The sequence below is a fragment of the Leuciscus leuciscus genome, assembly GCF_965113295.1.
Source record: "Leuciscus leuciscus genome assembly, chromosome: 4".
Classification (NCBI taxonomy): Eukaryota; Metazoa; Chordata; class Actinopteri; order Cypriniformes; family Leuciscidae; genus Leuciscus; species Leuciscus leuciscus.
The window spans coordinates 6,945,490-6,968,128 of record NC_138728.1 but is presented as its reverse complement, the minus strand read 5'-3'; the positions used below and the strand labels follow the sequence as shown (position 1 = coordinate 6,968,128).

The 22,639-nt window shown below is 39.1% G+C and overlaps 1 protein-coding gene across 3 annotated transcripts; it reads right to left on the bottom strand.

Moving 5' to 3' along the window:
- Positions 1–87: 87 nt before the first annotated feature.
- On the bottom strand, positions 88–22,302 carry ipo8 (importin 8; the record flags this gene model as incomplete). 3 transcript variants are annotated; one of them, XM_082167072.1, is made up of 25 exons in its annotated part: positions 22,102–22,302; positions 20,419–20,500; positions 20,077–20,233; positions 19,826–19,984; positions 18,280–18,436; positions 18,043–18,132; positions 17,878–17,972; positions 17,162–17,246; positions 16,864–16,998; positions 16,688–16,787; positions 15,798–15,874; positions 14,333–14,449; positions 14,162–14,251; positions 13,500–13,665; positions 11,271–11,431; positions 11,066–11,191; positions 9,715–9,790; positions 9,107–9,232; positions 8,783–8,880; positions 8,584–8,679; positions 7,182–7,402; positions 6,260–6,465; positions 4,610–4,831; positions 1,821–1,950; positions 88–718 (listed from the first exon to the last, which is right to left on the bottom strand). In XM_082167072.1, coding segments are annotated over exons 1-25 (3,057 nt in total). In that variant the 5' UTR covers positions 22,186–22,302. The 3 variants fall into 3 exon arrangements, with proteins under 3 accessions (XP_082023198.1, XP_082023199.1, XP_082023197.1); XM_082167073.1 differs by having other exon boundaries at positions 9,724–9,790; positions 22,102–22,301; XM_082167071.1 differs by lacking the exon at positions 88–718 and having other exon boundaries at positions 1,817–1,950.
- Positions 22,303–22,639: the final 337 nt, after the last annotated feature.

The window sequence follows — 22,639 nt, the reverse complement described above, 5'->3', positions numbered from 1 at the left end:
ATATCACAAATAGATCAGATTAATTACATGTCTTCATAGTAATACCAAAAATTATGCAAAAAACCCCCCAAAAAACCCTGCAAATGATTAGTGTTATATTAACTTTTATGATTTAAGTTAAATCTGAAAACGGACTGTTACAAAAACAAACTCTGAAACATACAAACATATGACAACTATAAACATCACCCTTCGGACATCTAGCCAGTGCACATTTCATCTGTTTGGGCAGAAATATGCCAATGCATCTCTGAAGGCACTGACCAACACGGCAACTCTGGCTTGTCTTGACACGTCTCACCTCACTGTCTTGGTCGAGTTTCTTACTGACTCGTTGCAAATGGAGGAGAGACTGAGAGAAACAGAAAATATAACATTCAATTACACACACACACACACACACACACACACACACACACACACACACACACACACACGCACGCACACACGCGGCTTCAGGGAAAGGCTGACCCAGAGTAACCTCTTCAACTTCATTGAGGCCTCTCTGACCAGTTTTAAAGATCAGTCTCAGTGTTCCTGTTATGAGTCTTGGATCTGAAGAGCTTGCTTTGGGTCCTGGGTTAATAATCCCACCCATCCTGACCGAGATGTCTCTAGTATCCAAAGTTCAGGTTGTTTTCCGTTGTTCGAACTCTTGACAGACTCAAATCCAAAGTGTCAGGTCTCTCTGAACTGCATCGGAACAACTGGAACATCTCTATGGGGAGAGAAATCTTGAATTATTTCAAGAGTTTGAACTAACAACAGCAGTCTTCAGACGGATAAATAATGTAATGTAAACGTGCTTACGAATTATGGGTTTCAATACTTCATCGGTGTCTCCAAGCACTCTCTTAATGGTGCCGTTTTTAATTTCAAACCCTGTCAATCATGTACATCTCATTTAAATTATTATCCTGCCAATTTGAGAGCTCTATAAATCATGTATAGAAGCATGACTTTCCTCATGTAGTGGTGATAGATGATGTCAATACCATTTATATTTCAAATAAATACTGTGCTTTTGAACTTTATTAAGAATATTAAGCAGCACAATTGTTTTTAACATTGAGAATAATAAGATATGTTTCTTGAGCAGCAAATCAGCATGTTAGAATGATTTCTGGATTATGTGGTAGAACAGTTATTTTAAATTGTAATAATATTTCACAACATTACAGTTGTTAACCCCTTGATGTGTGAACAGAACCGGACTGGACAACTAGTTGTCTGTTACTCAGACAGTGTCTGCGCTGCACAAACGTCACGTGTGTCTACCGTGTGTTTTCATGTGTGGTTTCGGTTACAGCAATGGAGATATGAGCTGTGTGTTATCTGAAGATTTTAGATCCAGTCACTGTTCTCTACCAGAGCTGTTGACTCAAATGCGCCGCTCTCCACCCAGATATAAAAGCTGCTGTCGGTTAATGAAGATTTATCAGATGAACTCGCGGCTCGAATGGACTCTGGTTGTGTCGAAAGTGATGAGAATTTTCAGTTTTATGGACGTCGCCATCTTTGATATTACTTTGGTCACTAATAAGAGCACACAAGCTCGACTCCCGATGCACGTTCATACATCAGTGTGTGTTCAAGACGCTATACTGTAAGACTTACAGTGTAAGTTGTGTGTGAACGGAAGATTCCGAGAGCCAGACCTGTAACTGAATGCGGTTGTAAATTCCAAAAACTGACAGTGTGTACGAGATAAATAAGCCAATGCCACGTTCTTGAGGATATTTCAAGCCGTGCTTCCTGTGGAGTCTCAGTGCAGTCACCGCTGATCCACGTCTTTGAAAAGGTCACACACACACACTTACCACAGTCCTTTGACTCCTGCGCTCCTCCTCTGTTGGGCTAGGCTGTAGATCTCCTGCAGTTGTTTCCTCTGGTCTTCGCTCAGTGGAGACGTGAGGGACTGATACCAGCCTGCATCTGAACTCTGAACACCTGCAACACGAAATGTTTCCAATGATTGGGGTTACACTTGTGGACAATAGTTCCAGAATTGATTTTGATATAAAAATATAAATAAATAAATAAATAAATCCAACATAATAAAAAAAAGCGAGAGATTTTGCTAAGAAAAAAAATGCTTTGCATCATGCGGACTTTAAATAATTAATTAAATAATGAATAAATTATAAATAAATTATTTTTTAAATACATGCAATTTTAATGATTTAATTAAGTGACTTAATTAAGAAAACACATGGAATATTATTCATTTAAAAAATTGAATATGCCACACCACAGGAACATTTCAAATGAACCAGTGTAGTAAGCAAAAAATAAAATAAAATAAAAATATAATATTTGTAATATATATATATATATATATATATTTATTTTTAATATATATATATATATAAAAAAATATATATAAATATATATAAAAAAAGACAGAGAGAGTGTGTGTTTCGAATCAATATTAAATATTGAGCAAAGGAAGAACAAAAAAGAAAAAAAGAAAGAAAAAAGAAAAAAAACAATCACAGTAACAATTCATATTTAGGGAGTAGACATGCTATACCAAATATTTAATTATTATTTATTTATTTATTTAATAGCTAATTAAGAAACTGTATTTTTAAAAACTATTTCAAATAAAGTAGTGCAGTGTTTCTCAAACTTTTTCAGCCCAAGGACCACTTTATCTTCCAATTTTTTTCGGAGGACCACCTAACAGAATCCCACTCTAACACGCCCCCAAAAAACAACAGAATCGGAAGGATAAGCTAAATTTAAGTTAAATATGCAACTGTTTCAAGTAAAAAACTAATTATTCAAACACAAATGCAATGATATGATCAGAAATTATTATATGAATTTTTTTCATTTGAAAAAGTAAATGTGAAATGAGCTGCAGCTTAATATGAACAACAAACTGCACATGTGAAAAAAACAAAACTGCAATTAAACATACTGTAACAGCCTAGGTCCCACTTAATGTCATTCCAAAGAGCCATTAGTTTAAAACTGAGGTGGTGGGTATAGGAAGTCTATGGTTGTAACTATGGTAACAATAAAATGGTGAAAACCTAGTTGAGGACTAGTTGAGGATAAATTCGTTAAAATTGGGCAATTCCAGCGTTATGGACGTGACATCTGCAGTCAAAACTTGAAAATATAAATTCTCAGAAAATGCATTTAATACCAATATATTGAGACATCTGTTTATATATCCATAGGCTACTCCCTTAATAAAGGAGTCAAGACATTAGAAAAATATCAGTCTACACATGCGTTTTATATTTAATATGAGGGAAATACACATGTGACGTGACACAAAAAATCTTTAACTTTTAGGTGGCAAAATATTTTTTAGTAATTCTATGAATTACACTGCGTAAACCAGAAGTAATAAATTTCCCGACCGGATGAAGAAGGGTCGGCCTCCACAGAACATAAAATCTTCTTTTTATTTTATTTTTCATGTTCGCATTTATGAGGAAAAAAACAATGTTACGGACGTGACAATTCTCCATTACATGACCGCTCTGAAAGCGACTTTAAAACTTTCACAGAGACCAAACAGAAAGCACAAAGCCTTTTAAAGTGAATTTCGTTTTTATTAATTGTATCTTAATTTTAATCAATGTTTCATCAACCAATTTCCTGGATTTAATAAATAAGAAGTAAATATAGCAGAAAATATATAATCATGACACGGAGGCGCCAGCGAGTGAACTGGACTCTCGTCTCATAAATGAACCGAAACTCAGCGTAAGGTAGGCTAGGCTACTTGCCTCACAGACCTGAGAAATATATAGAAAGCTTGAAATGTCTACTTTTAAACAGAACAATTCAAAACGAAAGAAAACAGACTGCTCTCTGCTGCGTTCACTGCTGCGAAGATCGCGAGTCAGCATCGTTCTTCATCTTTGCAGTCGACACAGAAAACACTTGTTTATTAATAAACAATTAAAATGTCTCCTTGCTATAGGCCTATTTGACATATTCATATCATTACTTTTGTCGGTTCTTTGTGACAGCTTTTAGATGCTTTATTGGCAGCGCCACCCACATGTTGAACGCGTCACACCGCATTAGCACCGAAAACATGATTATAAAAAAAAAAAAATCTAAAATCAAAAATCGTGATACGAACCGAATCGTAGGTTTGGTCTATCTATCGTTACAGCCCTAGTAAGATGAGTTTATGGTTGTAAAAAAACAATGGCTATCTGAAAATCTTTGCCAAGCGCAAACCAGAAGTAATCAATAAATTATCGGGGAGGGTCATGCCTTTTTTCACAATCATTTTGGAGGGTTATAGAAAAATGTATTGCTGGCGAAGGGAGGGTCATGTATTTTTTGACTACAGATCTCAAAACTCCTCTGGTAGCCCCTTAAATAAAAAATTAACAGTCACTTTAAGAATTACTGAACTAGTGGAAGCAAAAAAAAAGATTAAAAATGAATTCAACTACCCATTTATTTAATATTCATCAATATGGAGTAAGATTTTGGACAAATGAGATTTCACTGTGGGTGTGGCTGCCCTATGCAAATATGGCGTAGTGTGACATATCTTATATATTATAAATGTATTATGTAAATGTACATGTCTGTGATGATATATTATGGAATAGAAAAATGTGCATACGGAGCAGGGAGGCGGTGAAGAACTGATATTCGTCCTCTCCGTTGTCGTAGTCCAGCGGTGTACTGTACTCCTCTAATGGGGTCCCCTCAAGAGCATCATCATCCCAGTATTCATCATCGTCCTCATCATCTTCATCTTCATTGTCATTCCCAGTGGGAGCGCCGGACGACTGCAGGGCCACCCCTTTCTCTCCGACCTCATCCTCATCGCTAGGAATCTCCTCTGGAAAACAGACATTATGCCGAATTTCCAAAATCAGATTTCAGTGCAGCAAACAGGAGGGGTTGGGTGATGAAGTCTGGATCTTGTTGAAGTAAAGGTCACTTCTAAATATAGAGATTTCCAGAGTATAAATCTACCGGTCCCGCAAGTGTGAAGCCAAAAAAGCTCATTGTACGTGATCTAAGAGATTTACATATCTTACAATTGAACAATCGCTGCATGCAAATTTGCATATTATCCGAAGTATACATTATGCAAAATTAGGATTATTAGTGTGTCACAAATCAAAGTGAAAACTGTCAAAGAAAACAATGGTGTTAATCAATATTTTTCCCATGTTTTCCAATAAAAATATAATCATATTGTATATATATTCAATAAAACCATTGTTTTCAGGGAATATCTCTTGAATTAAGTAAATTTTTCCCAATTTAAAGAAACTTCTCACTAAATTTGGCTAGATTTATGCTTAAATATAATACTGCATAGCATAGTTCATTGGTCTCTCCAACACAAACTAAGTACAAACATTAAGAGTGCACTAGAAGTATGCAAACTGGCACGCAGCTGATGTCTGTCTCACAGGAACCAGAATCATAGTATCAATAAATCCATAACTCCAACAGTATGATGCTGTCAGAATTCAGGTCAGGGGAGTAGTGTCGTGAAGATCAATTTAATTCATTCGAGTCAAGTGCTTGATGCCCAAAGGTTCAGAATCATGTTAAACTAACACGCAGTCGTTCCTCCATTTCCCATGTCCCCGGGGCCCTGTTAGAGAGATGCAATCAGTTCTCAGTCGTCCGTAAAGCCTGATGACTAAAGCCCAACCTGAAGCTATATATGCCAGAAATAGTACTTCCTGCGCACGGATTAAGTTTACCTGAGGTGAAGTGAGATTGGACTTGATGAAGCTCTGAGATGAACAGAACCATACAGACCACCAAAAGCAACAACAAACAGGACATTGGACTTGACAGGTCTTAATTACACTCTATTTGCTGTGATCTTCTGTTAAAGTGGCCAATTTATACACTTTGTTTTAAGTCATTTATTGCACCAGTCAAGCTTTTCAAAAGACAGTTTTCCACTCTCTCACGTGACCCTTAGAATTAAAATAATTGCTATGGTACCTTTAAGGGCTCTATATGTAAATTAGGTAATTTGCATATAGAAGTCTTAAAGATACAGGTGCTAAAATATTTGAAAGCGAAATGCTTAAAGGGTTAGTTCACCCAAAATTTTAAATTCTGTCATTAATTACTCATCCTGATGTCGTTCCAAACCCATTAGTCTTTCGTTCATCCGAATATGAATGAAAGTCTTCATCTTCAACTTCAAGGGTGAGTTACTTATGACAGAATTTTAATTTTTGGGTGAACTATCCCTTTAAGAATGTCTCTACCATAAAGTCACACACAATCTCACCATTCTCCTCCTCCTCTGAGCCTTGAGCTCTGGCGAGCTGCTCTGGTTTGTTGAGCACTCGGGAGGCGTAAATGTGCTTTAAACCCAGGAAGAGGAGGAGGATGGACGGGGCGATCTGACCCGCTACTTCCTCCAGGACCGCAGGGCGGCTGGGCAGCTCCATCAGAACACTGAGACCAATGATGCACATCTTACGGTCATGTAGTCTGTGGATGATAACAACAAGCAATCATATATTTATAAACATTAAATACATCATTTGATAAAATAGGATAAATGTAATTCAATTCAATTTTAAAGGGATAGTTCACCCAAAAAATGAAAATTCTGTCATCATTTACTCACTCTCAAGTTGTTCCAAACCCGTATGAATTTCTTTATTCTGTTGAATGCAGGTTTGGAACAACTTGAGGGTGAGTAAATGATGACAGAATTTTCATTTTTGGGTGAACTATCCCTTTAAGGGTTGATGATTGAAGATTTCTAAGAGAACTAAAAAGATGATAATGATACTCATAAACCAGAACTTGGAAATTCGAAATGCCAAAATCTGTGAATTATAAATGTAATCTGAATTAGAACTGAATTGTAATCTGAATTAGAACTGAATTGTAATCTGAATTAGAACGTATCTGGAAATACTCCATATAATGAATGCATGATAACATGTCAATGAGTAATTCATACTGAAAAACGCATTTAAGCTGTTAACGCAAATTTATATGAACTTCAAAATTCTAAATCAGTTTACTACCTCAATTCAAATTCAATTCAAATTCCAGACTTTAACAGGAATTAAACAAATCAGTAGGAACAGCCGTCACATCAGCACAGATACAGAAAAAGGTATTTCATCTAAATCAATCTCTGTTAATAAAGTGCATGTGACCTTCTGAACTAAACGAAAGGCAAACAGCCTCACCCTACGAAGAACTCTGTGTCGTTCATCCATTGGTTGATGAACTGTGCTGTGATTGGCTCCGGGCTGTGTGGGAAGCGGATGTTCTCTAGTGTGTGCATCAGCAGGGTTGGGTTGTAGTACAGAGCTGCAATTACCACCTGCAGACACATGGTGCGCAGCTCGCTGGACTTCACACCACGCGTTAACCGTTCCAACACGGCCTCCACGAACAGAGGGATGCACTAAAATACACACACACGGGCACAAAATGTGACAACACATTAAAGTCCGCATGATATACCCCTTTTCCACCAAGGCAGTGCTGGTGCCGGTGCCTACTCGCGAACCAGTTCTTTGTGTTTCGACAGCCAAAGAACCGGTTCTCGGCCAGGAAAATTGGTTCCAAAGCGGCACCAACTCTTTGCTGGACTAGAACCGTTCTTTTACCACGTCATGCTTACGCCGGGGGCTTGGGGCGGGGTTATTGTCGAACTTCTTCTCGAACGTAACCTCCGTCTATAGCAGCACAAATGTGTTCTAAACGTCTTCTTCTGACCCCAATATAGGATCGCAAAGCCAGGAGAAACATTTGCAGAAAGACGATGTAGTCCGCCATTGTAATTGTTATGCTTGAATTTGGTGCAAGCGTTTCTAGAAAAGCTAAGACGTAGCCTATGGCAACGTACACAGACGTAACGACGTCGTTCGCTGGGCTAGTCAGTGGAAAAACAAACAGGTTCTGAGACGGTTCGCAAGTTGAACCAACTTTGAACCAGCACCAGTTCCGAACCAGTTCTTTTTTGGTGGAAAAGAGGTAAAACAGAAGCTGCGATAGTCTTTTATTCCCTATTGTGACATATCCGAGTGAAAGAGCTTCTTGAACAAGAAAAAATGAAGGCTGAGACTTGCTTATGTACATTAGTCATTGATTAGATGGTTGTGGTTTGATTTTGCTGTGATGTCATGTGAGTAAATGTCATTAGAGAAGAGATGTTGATGCGAAAGGGAGCGGAAGTTATTCTGGCCTTGTTTACACCTGGTATTAAGATGCAATTTGGTCGATCGGATCAAAGTGGACGGCGATAAATACAGGTGTAAACGGGGTCTTAAACTTTTGAGCTTGTCCACTTTCGACCACTTCCAGAGGTTGTTGAAAACGCATTCGACTGAATTGCTTTCGTAGTGTAAAAGCTCGTGTGGTCGAATGTGTTCAAACACATGCGCGTAAACATTATGGGAAGAGCGCCAGCCAGATGGGATTTAAACGTTGTTGGCTGGAGACCCAAATTTGGTTTGAAGATGAAAAACATACCAAGCACATAAATTGGTATATAAATAATACTAAAATAACACACTAAACTAACATAATATGACAAAAAACACACAAAAAATGCATGTTTGTCGACCCACAAACATGACTGACCTGGTCAATGCCACGTCCACGGCACTGTAATATAATGACCTCAAGAAGTTTGGCAGCATGGCATTCTGGGTCCTCTCCAGAATCACTAGTTAAGACCTGAGGGGATGAAAGGTCAAAAAGGTCAAATTTTCAAATGCATATGGAAGAGTTAAATAAACTTGAAATGGAAGAATTAAATCGAGGAAATGCATGTTAAGACCTTTTTGCACATGGTGTAAATGACCTCCAGGTACTTGGGGTCTGACAGCAGCGTATTCGTGTCCACGGTAACATAATTGTGCAAGAGGGGCATCATATCTGCATCAACAGGGTAATATATCACATCATTAAGCGAGCACTCAATATCACCACAATCATTTTCAAATGACTCAAGTAAATACGCACATCCATCAACTTAATGACTCTTTCAACCTAGTTCAATCATGACATGAGTTATAGTTTAAGGTGGAGCGGAGAGATCAAGTCTGGGCTTGGCTTTCGGCTGCGTTTTATGTGCTATCTGAGCTACATGCGTGTCTGAGACCTGTGAAGTAGTCAAAGCAGTCGTGCTGGAAGACGTCGTACAGGACCCCCAACAGCTGCCACATCTGGGGGGAGATGGAATAACAGGTGAGTCCAAACGCCAGCGACAAGATCTCCTCATAAAACTCTGAAAAAGACAGAGGGAATGTGACTGATCGCTCCTGAAACAGAGACAGGAAGTTTTGAGGACGGTAAAAAAAAAAAAATTAGAGTATATATATATAACATCATTCAAAATCAGAGCTCCATCATGTGGTCAAATGTTGTAATATGTTTTTGTAAGGTGCGTTCACACTGACAGCGATTAAATTGCGGGAGTTTGACATGCATCTAACTGTTTGCTTATCACTATTATATTCGCATAAAGTTCAATTTGCACAAAGTTCAAATTTTCGCCAACTCTCAACTTTGGGTTGCTTTGTCACTGCCATTCACTGTTAGTGTGAAGTGAACACCTTAAGGTACACTATGTAACTTTTGGCCCTCTAGCGGTTAAAAAACTAAACTGCACGCATTTTGCGGAAGAACATTGTTTTGGTTGTGCTTCGGCTCTTTTTCAAATGTGTGAAAAATTTGTTTGAACTAGAAAATAGTGTCTCACACACACACCTGCCATACCTATGATGGGTTTCTGGAGGACGAGACCAATCACCTGCAGACATATTCCCTCCAGCTGTTGACTTATCTAAGACAGAAAGAGAGAGATAAAGAAAAATAGAAAGAGAGAGAAAGGGGAAATATATTAACCTGTTCAATCAAATCTTGATGCAGTTTAAAGAGGCAGTTCACCCGAACATGATCATTCAGATCAGGCCAATTTGCGAACAGTCTTTAGTGTCACATGATCCTTCAGAAATCATTCTCATATGCTGATTTGCTGCTCAAGAAACACTTATTATTATCAATGTTAAAAACATTTGTGCTATTTAATATTTTGTGGAAACCGCAGGATTCTTTTAGCCTGGGTTTCTCCATGCTGCCTTGTGCACAGCGCGATTTTATTTACGCAGCTAAACAGCCTGGACACCATGGACCAGATTTTCCCCTCAAAAAGGGATCCAATCACAGAACGGGGAGGGAGCAGCAAGACGATGACGACGTCTATGCGACACACCGGAGCAGTTTGTTTATATCTATGGATCCAAAATGGCATCAGACGCGAAGTTACCTTTCGATGCAGCCTTAGATAGTGTTCTAAGTAGTTTAGAAGACAAGTTTATTTCGTCTTCTTCCTCGTCGAATTTCTGCCGCTCTACATACGTCATCTGGTATAATTGAAACGATTGGCTATGAGGTACGTACAGACGCATTTGATAGACATTCGTAGCGCCCAATAAACGGCTCTGGGCATTCGTAAACCACGCCTCAAATACGAGAAAATGAACATACGTCTCGATGAGAAAGAGGTCTGACGTTAGCCAGGCTAGGATTCTTTGATAAACAAAGTACAAATGAACAGCATTTAATTGAAATAGAAATATTTTGTAACTTAAGTCTTTAATGTCACTTTTGATAAATGTAATGCATCTTTACTGAATAAAAGTATTTTTAAAAACGTACTGAAACTCAAATATGACTGCATGGTTAATCATTAAAAGATTGCGATCATGATTCAAACACCCACGTGATCTCATTTCTAAATTTGTCATTTAATCATTCATTCAAGAGATTAGTTCAAAAACGCTGTTCATCCAGTAATGAAGCAAGTATTTATGAGAGTCATTGAATCGTTCATTCAGTTCTTTTTTTAAAAACAATTCATTTAGATTAATTAAAACATTTTAAATAGACTGCAGCAATTAACATTTTGTCAGAACCTCTAGTAAATTACATGATATTTTGTCTGTTCAGAATTGTGGGAGAATCACAATCTCTGTTTGAAACAAAAGTACACTGGATACATTGTGATTCTCAAAGTATCCTGAATCGTGCGGCTCTAGTCTCAAGCATGTGTCCAAACCTCTTTTCGGTCGCCCATGACTGTGAGGATGGTGTCTATGGTGCTGAGGATGCCGAGGGCCATCACAGTCTTATCTTCACTTTCCTCGTATTCTTCACTCTGCAGAATTCTGCTGAAGATCTCAGCCTGTGCACAAGGAACCTATTTTAGGATGAAGCTGTACGTTTGAACCAACGACAAAGCGAGAAAAAGACGAGTGCAGTACCAGGTTCTGCGTCATATCCACAGCGATGACGGCCACTTCCTCACTGTATTCACAGATCATCTTCTGAATGACACCGGTGAGGTCGTCGTTCTCGGTTTCTTTGATGATGTGCAGCAGCTCCTGCATCACAGGCCTGATGAAGGGCCGGATGTAAACCTTAGCTGTAAAAACAGGCAGAGAGAAGGAAGAGTTCTGGAAGAACTGGAGGTGCAGGGCAGACTTTCATTGAATTAGTTTATTCCACTTCTCTCTTCAACTAATTACAGAGAGTAAACCAATTTCGCTAAATTAATTTGATGAATATTAAGTGCTTAAGTGCTCTGCATTTTGATACAAATTTAAAGTTCCAATCAAGGCTTTGTCAAACACATTTAAAGTTTGTCTTGCAGAACTTTTCTATTCCGTCTCACTGTGTGTGTGTATGTGTGTGAGAATGTGTGAGTGTGTGTGTGAGAATGTGTAATATGTGTGTTTGTGAGTGTGTGTGTTTGTGTGGGTGGTTGTGTGTGAGTGATTGAGTGAGAGTGTGAGTGTGTGTGAGTGAGCGTGAATGTGTATGTGTATGTGTGTAAGTGAGTGAGTGAATGAATGTGTGTGTGTGTGTGTGTGTGTGTGTGTGTGCACAAGTGAGTGTGAATGCGAGTGTGTGTGTGTGTGTGTGTGTGTGTGTGTGTGTGTGTGTGTGTGTGTGTGTGTGTGTGTGAGAGAGTGATTGAGTGAGAGTGTGTGTGTGTGTGTGTGTGTGTGTGTGTGTGTGTGTGTGTGTGTGTGAGTTAGCGAGTGAGAGTGTGTGTGTGTGTGTGCGTGTGTGTGAGTGAGTGAGTGAGTGAGTGAGTGAGTGAGTGAGTGAATGTGTGTGTGTGTGTGTGTGTGTGTGTGTGTGTGTGAGTGTTTGTGTGTGAGTGAGTGAGTGAATGTGTGTGTGTGTTGCGAGTGTGTGTGTGTGTGTGAGAGAGTGTGTTTGTATGTGAGTGAGCGTGAATGTGTGTGTGTGTGTGTGTGTGTGTGTGTGCGAGTGTGTGTGTGTGTGTGTGTGTGTGTGTGTGTGTGTGAGAGAGAGAGAGAGTGATTGAGTGAGAGTGTGTGTGTGTGTGTGTATGTGTGTTTGTGTTTGTGTGTGTGTGTGTGTGTGTGTGTGTGAGTGAGTGAATGTGTGTGAGTGAGTGGGTGAGTTATGGAGTCAATATAGGGCCATATATATCTGCAAAATAAAACAATGTTTTGCAAACAAAAAATATGTTTTGCAAAAAAATATATATGTTTTGCAAATAAAAATAGAGTATTGAGAATTTTTTTTGCTTTTTCGCGCTGATGACGTTACGAGAGGGACGCGCCTTCGTCTCTTGTACACACCCCAACCTCTTGACCCCTCCCCCCACGTCAAATCAGGGACACAAAGCGAGGCGCAAAGAAAAATGAAGCGCAAAGGAAAGCTTGCGCCGCAGAGGCACGGATGACTGAAACGCGGATTTAAAGGAGCGGCGCAAAGGGAAATATGTGTTGCAAAGTCAATGCTGCTGAAGTTTTACTTTGCTAAACTTTTTTTTTTCTCTCAGTGGTTAACTTTTCTTTTGCAATTATAATTTTTTTGCTTGCAAAAAAGCAATTTTTTTTCTCAATACTCTATTTTTATTTGCAAAACATATTTTTTTTTTGCAAAACATAATTTTTTTTTGCAAAACATATTTTTTTTTTGCAAAACATTGTTTTATTTTGCAGATATATATGGCCCTATATTGACTCCATAGTGAGTGAGTGAATGTGTGTGTGTGTGTGTGTGTGAGTGCAAGTGAGTGTGAATGCGAAGTGTGCGAGTGAGACAGTGTGTGTGTATGTGAGTGAGCGTGAATGTGTGTGTGTGTGTGTGTGTGTGTGTGCGTGTGCGTGAGTGAGTGAATGTGTGTGTGTGTGTGTGTGTGTGTGTGTGTGTGTGTGTGTGTGTGTGTGTGTGTGTGTGTGAATGCGAGTGTGTGTGTGTGTGAGAGAGTGATTGAGTGAGAGTGTTTGTTTGTGTGTGTGTGTGTGTGTGTGTGTGTGTGTGTATGTGTGTGAGTGAACGTGTGTGAGTGCAAGGGAGTGTGAGTGCGAGTGTGTGTGTGTATATGTGTGTGAGAATGTGTGAGTGTGTGTGTGAGTATGTGTAAAATGTGTGTTTGGGAGTGTGAGTGTGAGTGTGTGTGAGTGTGTGTAAGAGAGTGCGAGAGTGTGTGTGTGTGTGTGAGATCAAACCTTGTTCCTGGTTCCTGACCAGCGTCTGCAGTGCGATGGCTGCCTCCACTTTGACAGGCATCTCCTTGTCCTCCAGCAGGTTCTGCTTGACCAGCTCCACAGCGTTCCTCAGGACCAGCTCGTTGTGGAACTTCAGAGGACTGAACGTGTGCAGCACCCAGCACGACTGCACAGAGACCGCCACACACACCACAATTACACCTCCATGGAAATTAGCAAAATGTGCTTTCAAATTAAATTAGTTATGGGTTGTTTGAGGGACTAGTTGGTCATGTCCACCAGAAACCACTCAGATGGTTTATATGGACTATGAGCACAGACAAATAAAAGGCAATTAAATAAAACTATTATAGTCCTAAAAACTTGCAGTACCAATTACGCATAATAACAGGAAAAAGTCTGACAGGAGGCGATTTGAAGTTTGACAGTAATTGTCTTGCAATTTATAGTTGAGGAGCGGCGCTTTGATGGCTGTAGCGGCGGCACTTTAAAAGGATGAATTTAGAGACATAACTTCTTTGAGAGGGTTTTACCGTGCTGATGGTTAGTCTAATAGTTTGTTAGAATAATGCCATGACTTGCATCTCTAAATTTTTATTAAAAAGACATTAAATTGAAAGCTCATGTGGCAGTTAAAAGGCTGACGGTGAACACTCACTCACCCGGGCCCTCAAGTAGCCTAGATTAGAGTTGAGCAGAGGAAACACATAGTTTTGTAACATGAGCTCCATCTGGTCCCTGTACAACCGCTTCTGAAGAGAGAGAAGGACTTGTAGAGAAGCTTGTAATGAAACTGGGATCACACAGAGCAGTTCTTGCTGATTAAATCTAACCTTTAGCAAGGGTTGAGCCAAAGTGCCGATCACATGCAGCGCCCCATCCTTCTTGCGGGGGTCAGCGTTGGGATCCATGAGGATGTGATGGCAGAACTCCATCATTTGGGGCAAGACCTGAGAAGGACATTGAAAGGCTCAAGACCCTGACATACTTCAAGCGAAATTGAAGAACGAACTAATTTCAACATCCTACGATTCTAATTTCAAATGCTATTTAGTATGCGAATTGGGACACAGAAATGAACAAACTGGAGAGCTGCTTTATAATAGAAATTGAAGTTGTAATTCTATTTGAAAGAAACACTGACAATGTTTTTTTTTTGTTTTTTTTTCAGGTTTAGTACTGTAAAGCTGCTTGATTTCAAGCAATCTATTGTATAAAGTGATTTAAATAAACGTGATGTGTCTTGACCAAGCGGCAACATTCTAATCTGAAAAATGAAGCCTACCCGGAAGTGCGAAAAACTGCAATACATCGAAAATCCGCTAGGGGAAGGTCCCAAAAGGGAGCAAATGTCCATAGACCCCCATGTTAAAATGTCCGTTTTCACAGCATAAATTCATGTTTTTACAGGTTGGTCCCATGGACTTTTATTGTATTTTTCGATAGGTTCCGAGTGCCTGACAACTGTGAGGGGGGTGAATTTTTTTCTAACTCGTTAGTTTAGATCGTATTTAGATATAAAATGTATGACAGATAAGGGCAAATAAGGGCGATTGACAGCTGATAACGAGCATAGGCTGCGCCGAGTGGAATTCCTGAAATTTGACGTCTCGGCCATGATCTGACACGACACATCATACCACCTCTGTATCCCTTCTGAACATTTGTATTGAAATGTCGTACAAGATGGCGCCGCCCATACCCCCCATAAACGGCCTCAAAACCGTTCTTCAGAAAGTCTATGGGTGACGTCACAGACGCTTTGTCCATATTTTTTACAGTCTATGGTCTTGACTGGAGCGCTGAATTGTGCAAACATCCACATCGCTACAATTAGATGCTTTCTTAACTGCGGTTTTCTCGCATCTGTTATTTTTGTTGAGTGCTTATTTTGTTATTGGAGAGGAAAGTGCGCATCACATATTTATATGTTCATATAAATGTCACTCTAATAGGTGTGTTCGCTAACAGTGTGCCGCTGCTGGCGTATTTTTTTTCACCCAAATGATGAACAAAAAATAACTTTGCCATGAGTATATCAGGGCCTTAAGAGTACAAACCCACAGGCATTGATTGAACCTATTTAGGGGGCTTCAGCACCACTTTTTATCTCAGACCCCATAACAATGTGGAGTTAACTTCCAAAATCACATGTGAATGTGTGACCTCAGCAGAAAACAACATTTGAGGTTATTTCACTCCTATTTCATGTTTTTCTTGGAAGTTCGGAGTGTTTCATTGGAATGTGAATGTAAACACCAGCTCTGGAGTTAAAGAGCGGACTGAGGGTGGACTCACCTCCTTCCTCTTCCTCGCTGCGGTACACAATAGAGTCTGAGCAGCCGTGGCAGGGGACACATGATCGTCATACACATCTACAGCAGCGCACACACACACACACACACACACACACACACACACACACACACACACACACACACACACACACACACACACACACACACACACACACACACACACACACACACACAAGGAACCACAGATCAGTCAATAATATCATAACACAATCAAAAACAACAGGATCCTTTCCTAAATTCACTGACAGAGGAAATTAGTCTCTGTTGGCAAGTAGGCCTGTGAATATATGTCTCAATATTTTTCAGCCTTTTGGCTCAAGACATATCAGAAGAACCATAATCAACCAAACAGTAATTGTAGTCAATTAGATTAATTGGTAAATGCAAGAAGTAAAACTAAATTAAAAAACTAAAGTAAAAAATAAATAAATAAATAAATACATTTAATCAAGTAAACTGTACTTTTTTATTAGTGTTGTCAAATTGATTAATTGTATCTAACGTAAAAGTTTGTATAAACAGTTTATATGTGTGTATGTATATATATATTACACACATATATAATATTTAAAACTTTTACGTAAGATGCGGTTAAAAATCTAGTTAAAAAATTAAAATGGATATAAAAAAACTAAATCAATCCATAAATTATTTATTGAAAAAAAATTAGGAGACAATGTAAGAAAAAATTTATGCATATATATTTTTGAGTGATGATGTAAATTCGATCAATAAATAAAAAATGTATGCAATTATTATAATAGTGCAATTATAACGCGATCTTTAGGAAAATTAATGGCCAAAAAAGCACATTAAGCAAGCTTTACAAAGCGCCAAAGAGAAAAACAACGATAACTAAGCAACACTGACTGAATTTCATGCGGATGTACTCGTATGGATCTTCCTGCCATAGTCTTTCGTCTTCATCTTTATAGCACATCAGAGGAAACACCACCTCCTGAGTTATAGTCTGCAGAGACACAGATGTTAAGATATTATGAAAGTTCTCATCAGTCTTGTGATGCAGTTCCTCATTCTTTCCCCACCTGCATGTGTGGCTTCATCTGTCTCCACGTGAGCGAGTGTGAGACGCCCTGAGTCATGTAGCTCAGCGCCTGCTGGAGGACACGAGGACTCACGTACTGCCTCTGTCTGTGCTGGTCCATCACTTTTAACATGACCTGCGTGCACAAACAACAGGTATGGTTTCGTCATGTTGTTTGGGAATGATATTTTAAGTTATTTGAAGCACCATGAAAATACCATCACTGTACCATGGTACCACAACAATATGCTCTCAATTGTGCAAGGTGTCAAGGTCAACACTACAAAAGCTGTTCATACCTGCTGGATCCCCACAGCATAAGTCTTCAAGAAAAAGTCAGCGAACTCCACATATTCCTTTGTGACATTTCCTGGACTCCCATATCTGGAAATAGATATAAAAATCAGTATGGATCAATTCATAATATAGTATAATTCAAGTTATTGTGATAGAAATATTATGTAATTAATCACATAAAACACATAATTAATTTACATAATGTAATATAATATTCCAAGTTATTGTGATAAAAAAATTATGTAATTAATTATACAAAATAACAACTAATATACCAAAATACATAATATAATATTCCAAATTATTGTGATAAAAAACGAATTAACTGATTAAATCGTACAAAATACATACTTTATTTACATAAAATAATATAGTATAATATTCCAAATTATTTTCATGAAACATTTATGCAATTAATTAAACAAAAACAATATAACACAATATAATAAAATATAATATAATATAAAATAATATATAATATTCCAAGATATTTTGATAAATAGTTAAATGAATGTAATTATACAAAAATATACACAATTAATATACCAAACATATAATATAATACAATATAATATCCCAAGTTATTAAGAAAAATAATCATAATTTGGTGCTGCTCTGTTTTTACTCCGCCTTTGTGAAAAGTGAATTTCCTATTGGAAGATCAATATAGTTCTTTCTATTACAAATGAGCACATTGTGGTCTGGCTTGTTTAATCACCTCTCAAACATCCTCGTGATGATGTGCAGAGCCCATTTCTTGCATTTCCACCAGATCAGTTCGGGTCGATCGTCCTCATCAGCTTCCAGAGTTTCCTGAGAATCATTCAGCAGAGACTTATATATGCCCAGAATATCTTAACTCTTAACTGTTTCACAAACTTACTGCTGGGACGTCCCGATTCACAACTGTCCGCAGGATCTCCATCCAGTGGGTGATGACTGTGTTATTGATCAGCTGAAGGGGGAGGGAATACTGCAGACACACACACACACACACACACACACACACACACACACACACACACACACACACACACACACACACACACAGGCTCAGCAATGACACATTAGGACTAATCAGGCAAGCAAATTAAACAAATGTCCACACACACACACACACCTGTACGAGTGCATGGAAAATCTTTAGGATTTGCTTCTGGATGAGAACGGAGATGAAGGTGGCGTCAGACAGAAGTTGAGTGATGAGCTGTTGGATCCGCGGCAGGAAGATCTGCATCGCAGCCAACAGGGGGTCCCGTTCCTCGGCCTTCTTAAACCTGCCCAACACAGAACCATAATGATCAGCTTTCAAAACATAGTTCATTTAAAGGAGAACTCCGGTGAATTTTTAAGTTAATCTTGATCGTTATACCTTTGTGAGTACTGTCTATAGAAAAAAAAAACGAACCGGATCGGTGCTTGCAACGCGGAGCTGTTACAGTTAATGCCCAGAGCTCCCATTCAGCTAAAACAGCAGTTATGGGGGCATAAACCTAAAGAGTGTCTTTGTGCCTCTTAACAGACACAAAATGCAATTAAAATGTCTGTCCAACATGAACAGGGCCCTTACATGACAACAAGATGCGTTTAGCAACTTAGCCATTGTTTAAACTCACCTAAATAGTGTTTTAGACGGCTAGCTGTAGTCTCGCGCTTAAGTCCCGTGGGCACTCAGTTGTAGCCGGAAAAAGGTAAATAGTAAGTGCGCGTGATTTTTTTCCCCCAAACCACTTCAGCGGAAATCCCACCCTGCAGCTGATTCTAAGGTTTTCATTGGTCATGTCAATTACAGATTGCCTACACCAAACACTGATCCCTAAACCTACCCGTCACTGTAACCTAAACCAATGAAATCAGCTGCAGGGCAGGATTTCCGCTGAAGTGGTTTGGGGAAAAAAATCTATGGAAAAAATCACGCACATAGTGCAGGTGGGAGGAGCGTCGTGTTCCGGCTACAACTGAGTTCCCACGGGACTTAAGCGCGAGACTACAGCTAGCCGTCTAAAACACTATTTAGGTGAGTTTAAACAATGGCTAAGTTGCTAAACGCATCTTGTTGTCATGTAAGGGCCCTGTTCATGTTGGACAGACATTTTAATTGCATTTTGTGTCTGTTAAGAGGCACAAAGACACTCTTTAGGTTTATGCCCCCATAACTGCCGTTTTAGCTGAATGGGAGCTCTGGGCATTAACTGTAACAGCTCCGCGTTGCAAGCACCAATCCGGTTCGTTTTTTTTTCTATAGACAGTACTCACAAAGGTATAACGATCAAGATTAACTTAAAAATTCACCGGAGTTCTCCTTTAATCTTTCATAAACCTCTGATTTAACCGAAATCTATCTGATTGGATGGTGACAATTATGAGATGAGAAAATGGACTATCCCAGGAAAGCAACGTTAAATTCACCATGAAATCAAAATTGACAATTATTTTTGTGTTATGGAATATTGCAGTATTTATTATAAATTATTTATCTGTGCAAATTAAAATAATAAATGAACATTCCCTCCTAATCTTTAACTTCACAAACATCCAAACATCCAATCAATTCACGTCCTACATTTTTCCTTCTTGTCGTTTCACTCGTATATGCATCACAATACGGGAAGAAAAGACTATCACAACTTCTGTTTCATGTCACAGAAAATGTATGGTTCACTCACTCGTAGTTTTTGACGAGTTGGTAAAGAGCGAGCAAACTCCCGTACCAGCTCCCACTGTTCTGGGACTGCAGGTACAGGTTAATCTTGTCCACTACGCCCGTCCACCGCCCGGGAAAATCGTGTTTTATTATGGCACGCAAACATACTGTCAGCTGAGCCCTGTCAACCAACAACAACAACAACAAAAAATCAGTTTCAAGTTATAACGCCTGTAATTCTTAAGCAATGTGTTAGTCGCCCGACGGACTCACCGTATGGACTCTGGACAGCGAATAATGGCCTCCACCATGTTTTCTCGGATCTGTCCACGGTCGTTCTCATGGATGTTGAAGGGAAACACCACTTCCCCCAGCGTGGGCTCTCGGTCCTGCCAGTACTGGCTCACCATGTTCTTCAGGTAGATGGCAGCTGGAGGAAAAATATGATGTCACTGGCCATTCCATCCAATCAGAATGCACAAAATCTAAAGGGAAATATCTCATCCCAGACTCTGGGTACGATCTGACTGAATCAGACTCACTCAGCTTGACTGATGAGTATTTTCTTCTGGTTCAAAAAGCATCACAGCACTATGGGAAAAGAGAAGCTCTTACCGGCCTGTCGCACGGGAAAATCCACCTGCTCCGACACAATGATCTGCAGCAGAGTCGGGGCGAAGTTGATGATCTTGTAGGACTGAAAACAAACCAATATATTATATATAAAATCATGAGGTTGTCCTGACTGATTTATCTTTATTCGTGTGTTGGTGTGTTCTCAGCGGTTCTCAACTGAAAACAGAGAGTCACGACCCAATTTAGCATCCAATTATCATGCAAGATTAATGGTTTCATGCTACCAGTATCTAATCATTCAAGTCAGAACCACTGAAATAGCTCACAGAGCGAAGATCATCAACCTGTTAACTGTCACCCCCCTTTTTAAGCACTGAACTTAAATGGTTGTAATTCATTCTTTGGAATAAGGATGGTCTCTTTTTGAAGAAGACACTTAGCAGATTATTGAAGTGAAAGCAGCTTCAAAAAATAAGTGTGAAAAAGACAGAAGTTTACGTTTACTGTAAAGCAAATGTGCAGAAACAGCACTTTTGTGCACAAGTTTTTAATGATCTCTTATTAGTCTTACTCTTATTATATGCTTTTAGCCCTCAGAGCTGCATTTGACACCACTGATCCCAATATCCCGATCTCTCTGTTGGACCTCTGTGTTGGCATCAAAGGCATTGCTCTGGAGTGGTTTAGGTCCTGTCTATCTGAGAGAACGTTTTCTGTCCGCCTTGGAGACTTTGTGTCCCTGTCGGCATCCCTTTCTTGCGGAGGACCTCAAGGCTCTATTCTTGGGCCAATGCTGTTGTTTGGATGGTCGTGGTTTGCTATTGGTCGATCTTATGTGAGTGACAGGTTGTCCCGCCCTCACGCCAGTAAACACGTCATCAGAGAAGAGAAGAGATTTGGTTGCAAGTTTACAGATTACGAGTCCACACGAATTTAAAAATGATCTGCACGGATAAATTATTTAACTTATCGGTTAACTATCGGATAAGAAACTTATCAAATTAAGAATTGTTCATTTTGATTTCATGGTGACTTTAAAAAGGCTATATACTCTCTATAACGAAGAACCGTTAGGGTATCAAATGTGATGAAATTAATATAACTATTTGGGCTGAATCTTTTTTTTTTAAATCAGCTCTCTCAAACACACATACAAGTTCATCTGGAAGAGAACTGACTTTATATAGAGCGCTTTCAGAGTGTGAATTGCACAGTATTGCATCAGTGGTCTGTAGCAATGGTGATTTGCATGCAGCAGAATCAGGACACAATAAAAAATGTCATATCGCATTACAACATCATGCTTATAAATTCTGTAGTGCACATTCCACATCATTCATGGGGGTATTATGGGACTACTACTCTTTTGCATAAAAACAGATCAGATCTTTAAAAAAAAAAAAAGAAAGAAAAAAAGGCACAGGACATAAATATCACCATAATTTAGTCCATAAGGACTGGTTGTCAGAAGAGGACCGCATCTCTATCTATTGTTGCACACTGATGCCATCGATGCATTGCAAGTAGTTTGCAAACCAATACATAAAAAAATCAATCATCTAAATATCAGCAAAGAATAAATAGTGACTCAATCAGACAGATTAAGCATTATCCTGTCGTATGCATTAAAATCAGGCCCTACAACCGCATTTTCACTAAAGGCATCTCTGGTCTTTTGGTGCTTCTGCTTCCCAAAGAAACTTCTCCAGATGGTTCACTGACCTGGTTGAGTTCATTCTCAGCCGCTAGCCTGAGATTCGGGTCTATGGTGCCCTTCAGAGCCTGTATGATTCGATTGGGATCCATTAGGCCCGTTTCGATTGATTAATTTGAATAAACTTTGAACTATCGGACAGATGCGCGGACGATCAGACGTCTCGGATCATACAGGCAGCCCTGCCCCAGTCTGCCGTAAAGCGACTGTCATCGTCGCAAAGAACAAAGCCGAAGCAAGAACGTTTACGGCAGAGGCTGGCATGACAACCGCTGATCACACGAAAAATGAAAGGGACCTCACTCATACCAAAACCATGACTGTGAAATATATGAATATATAAAATAGATGTCAAATGAAAATTTGTGGAGTTTGTGGAGTAAAAACGAACATTTAAAATGGGAGAGATTGTGCCACTATTCAAAATGTATATATATAGATTGTGCCACTATTCACATTATAGCCTAACAAATGAAATTATTAGATAAAAAAGTAATAATTTAGATAATTAAACTTGACATTAAAAAGTTGGTCGTCTATATATAT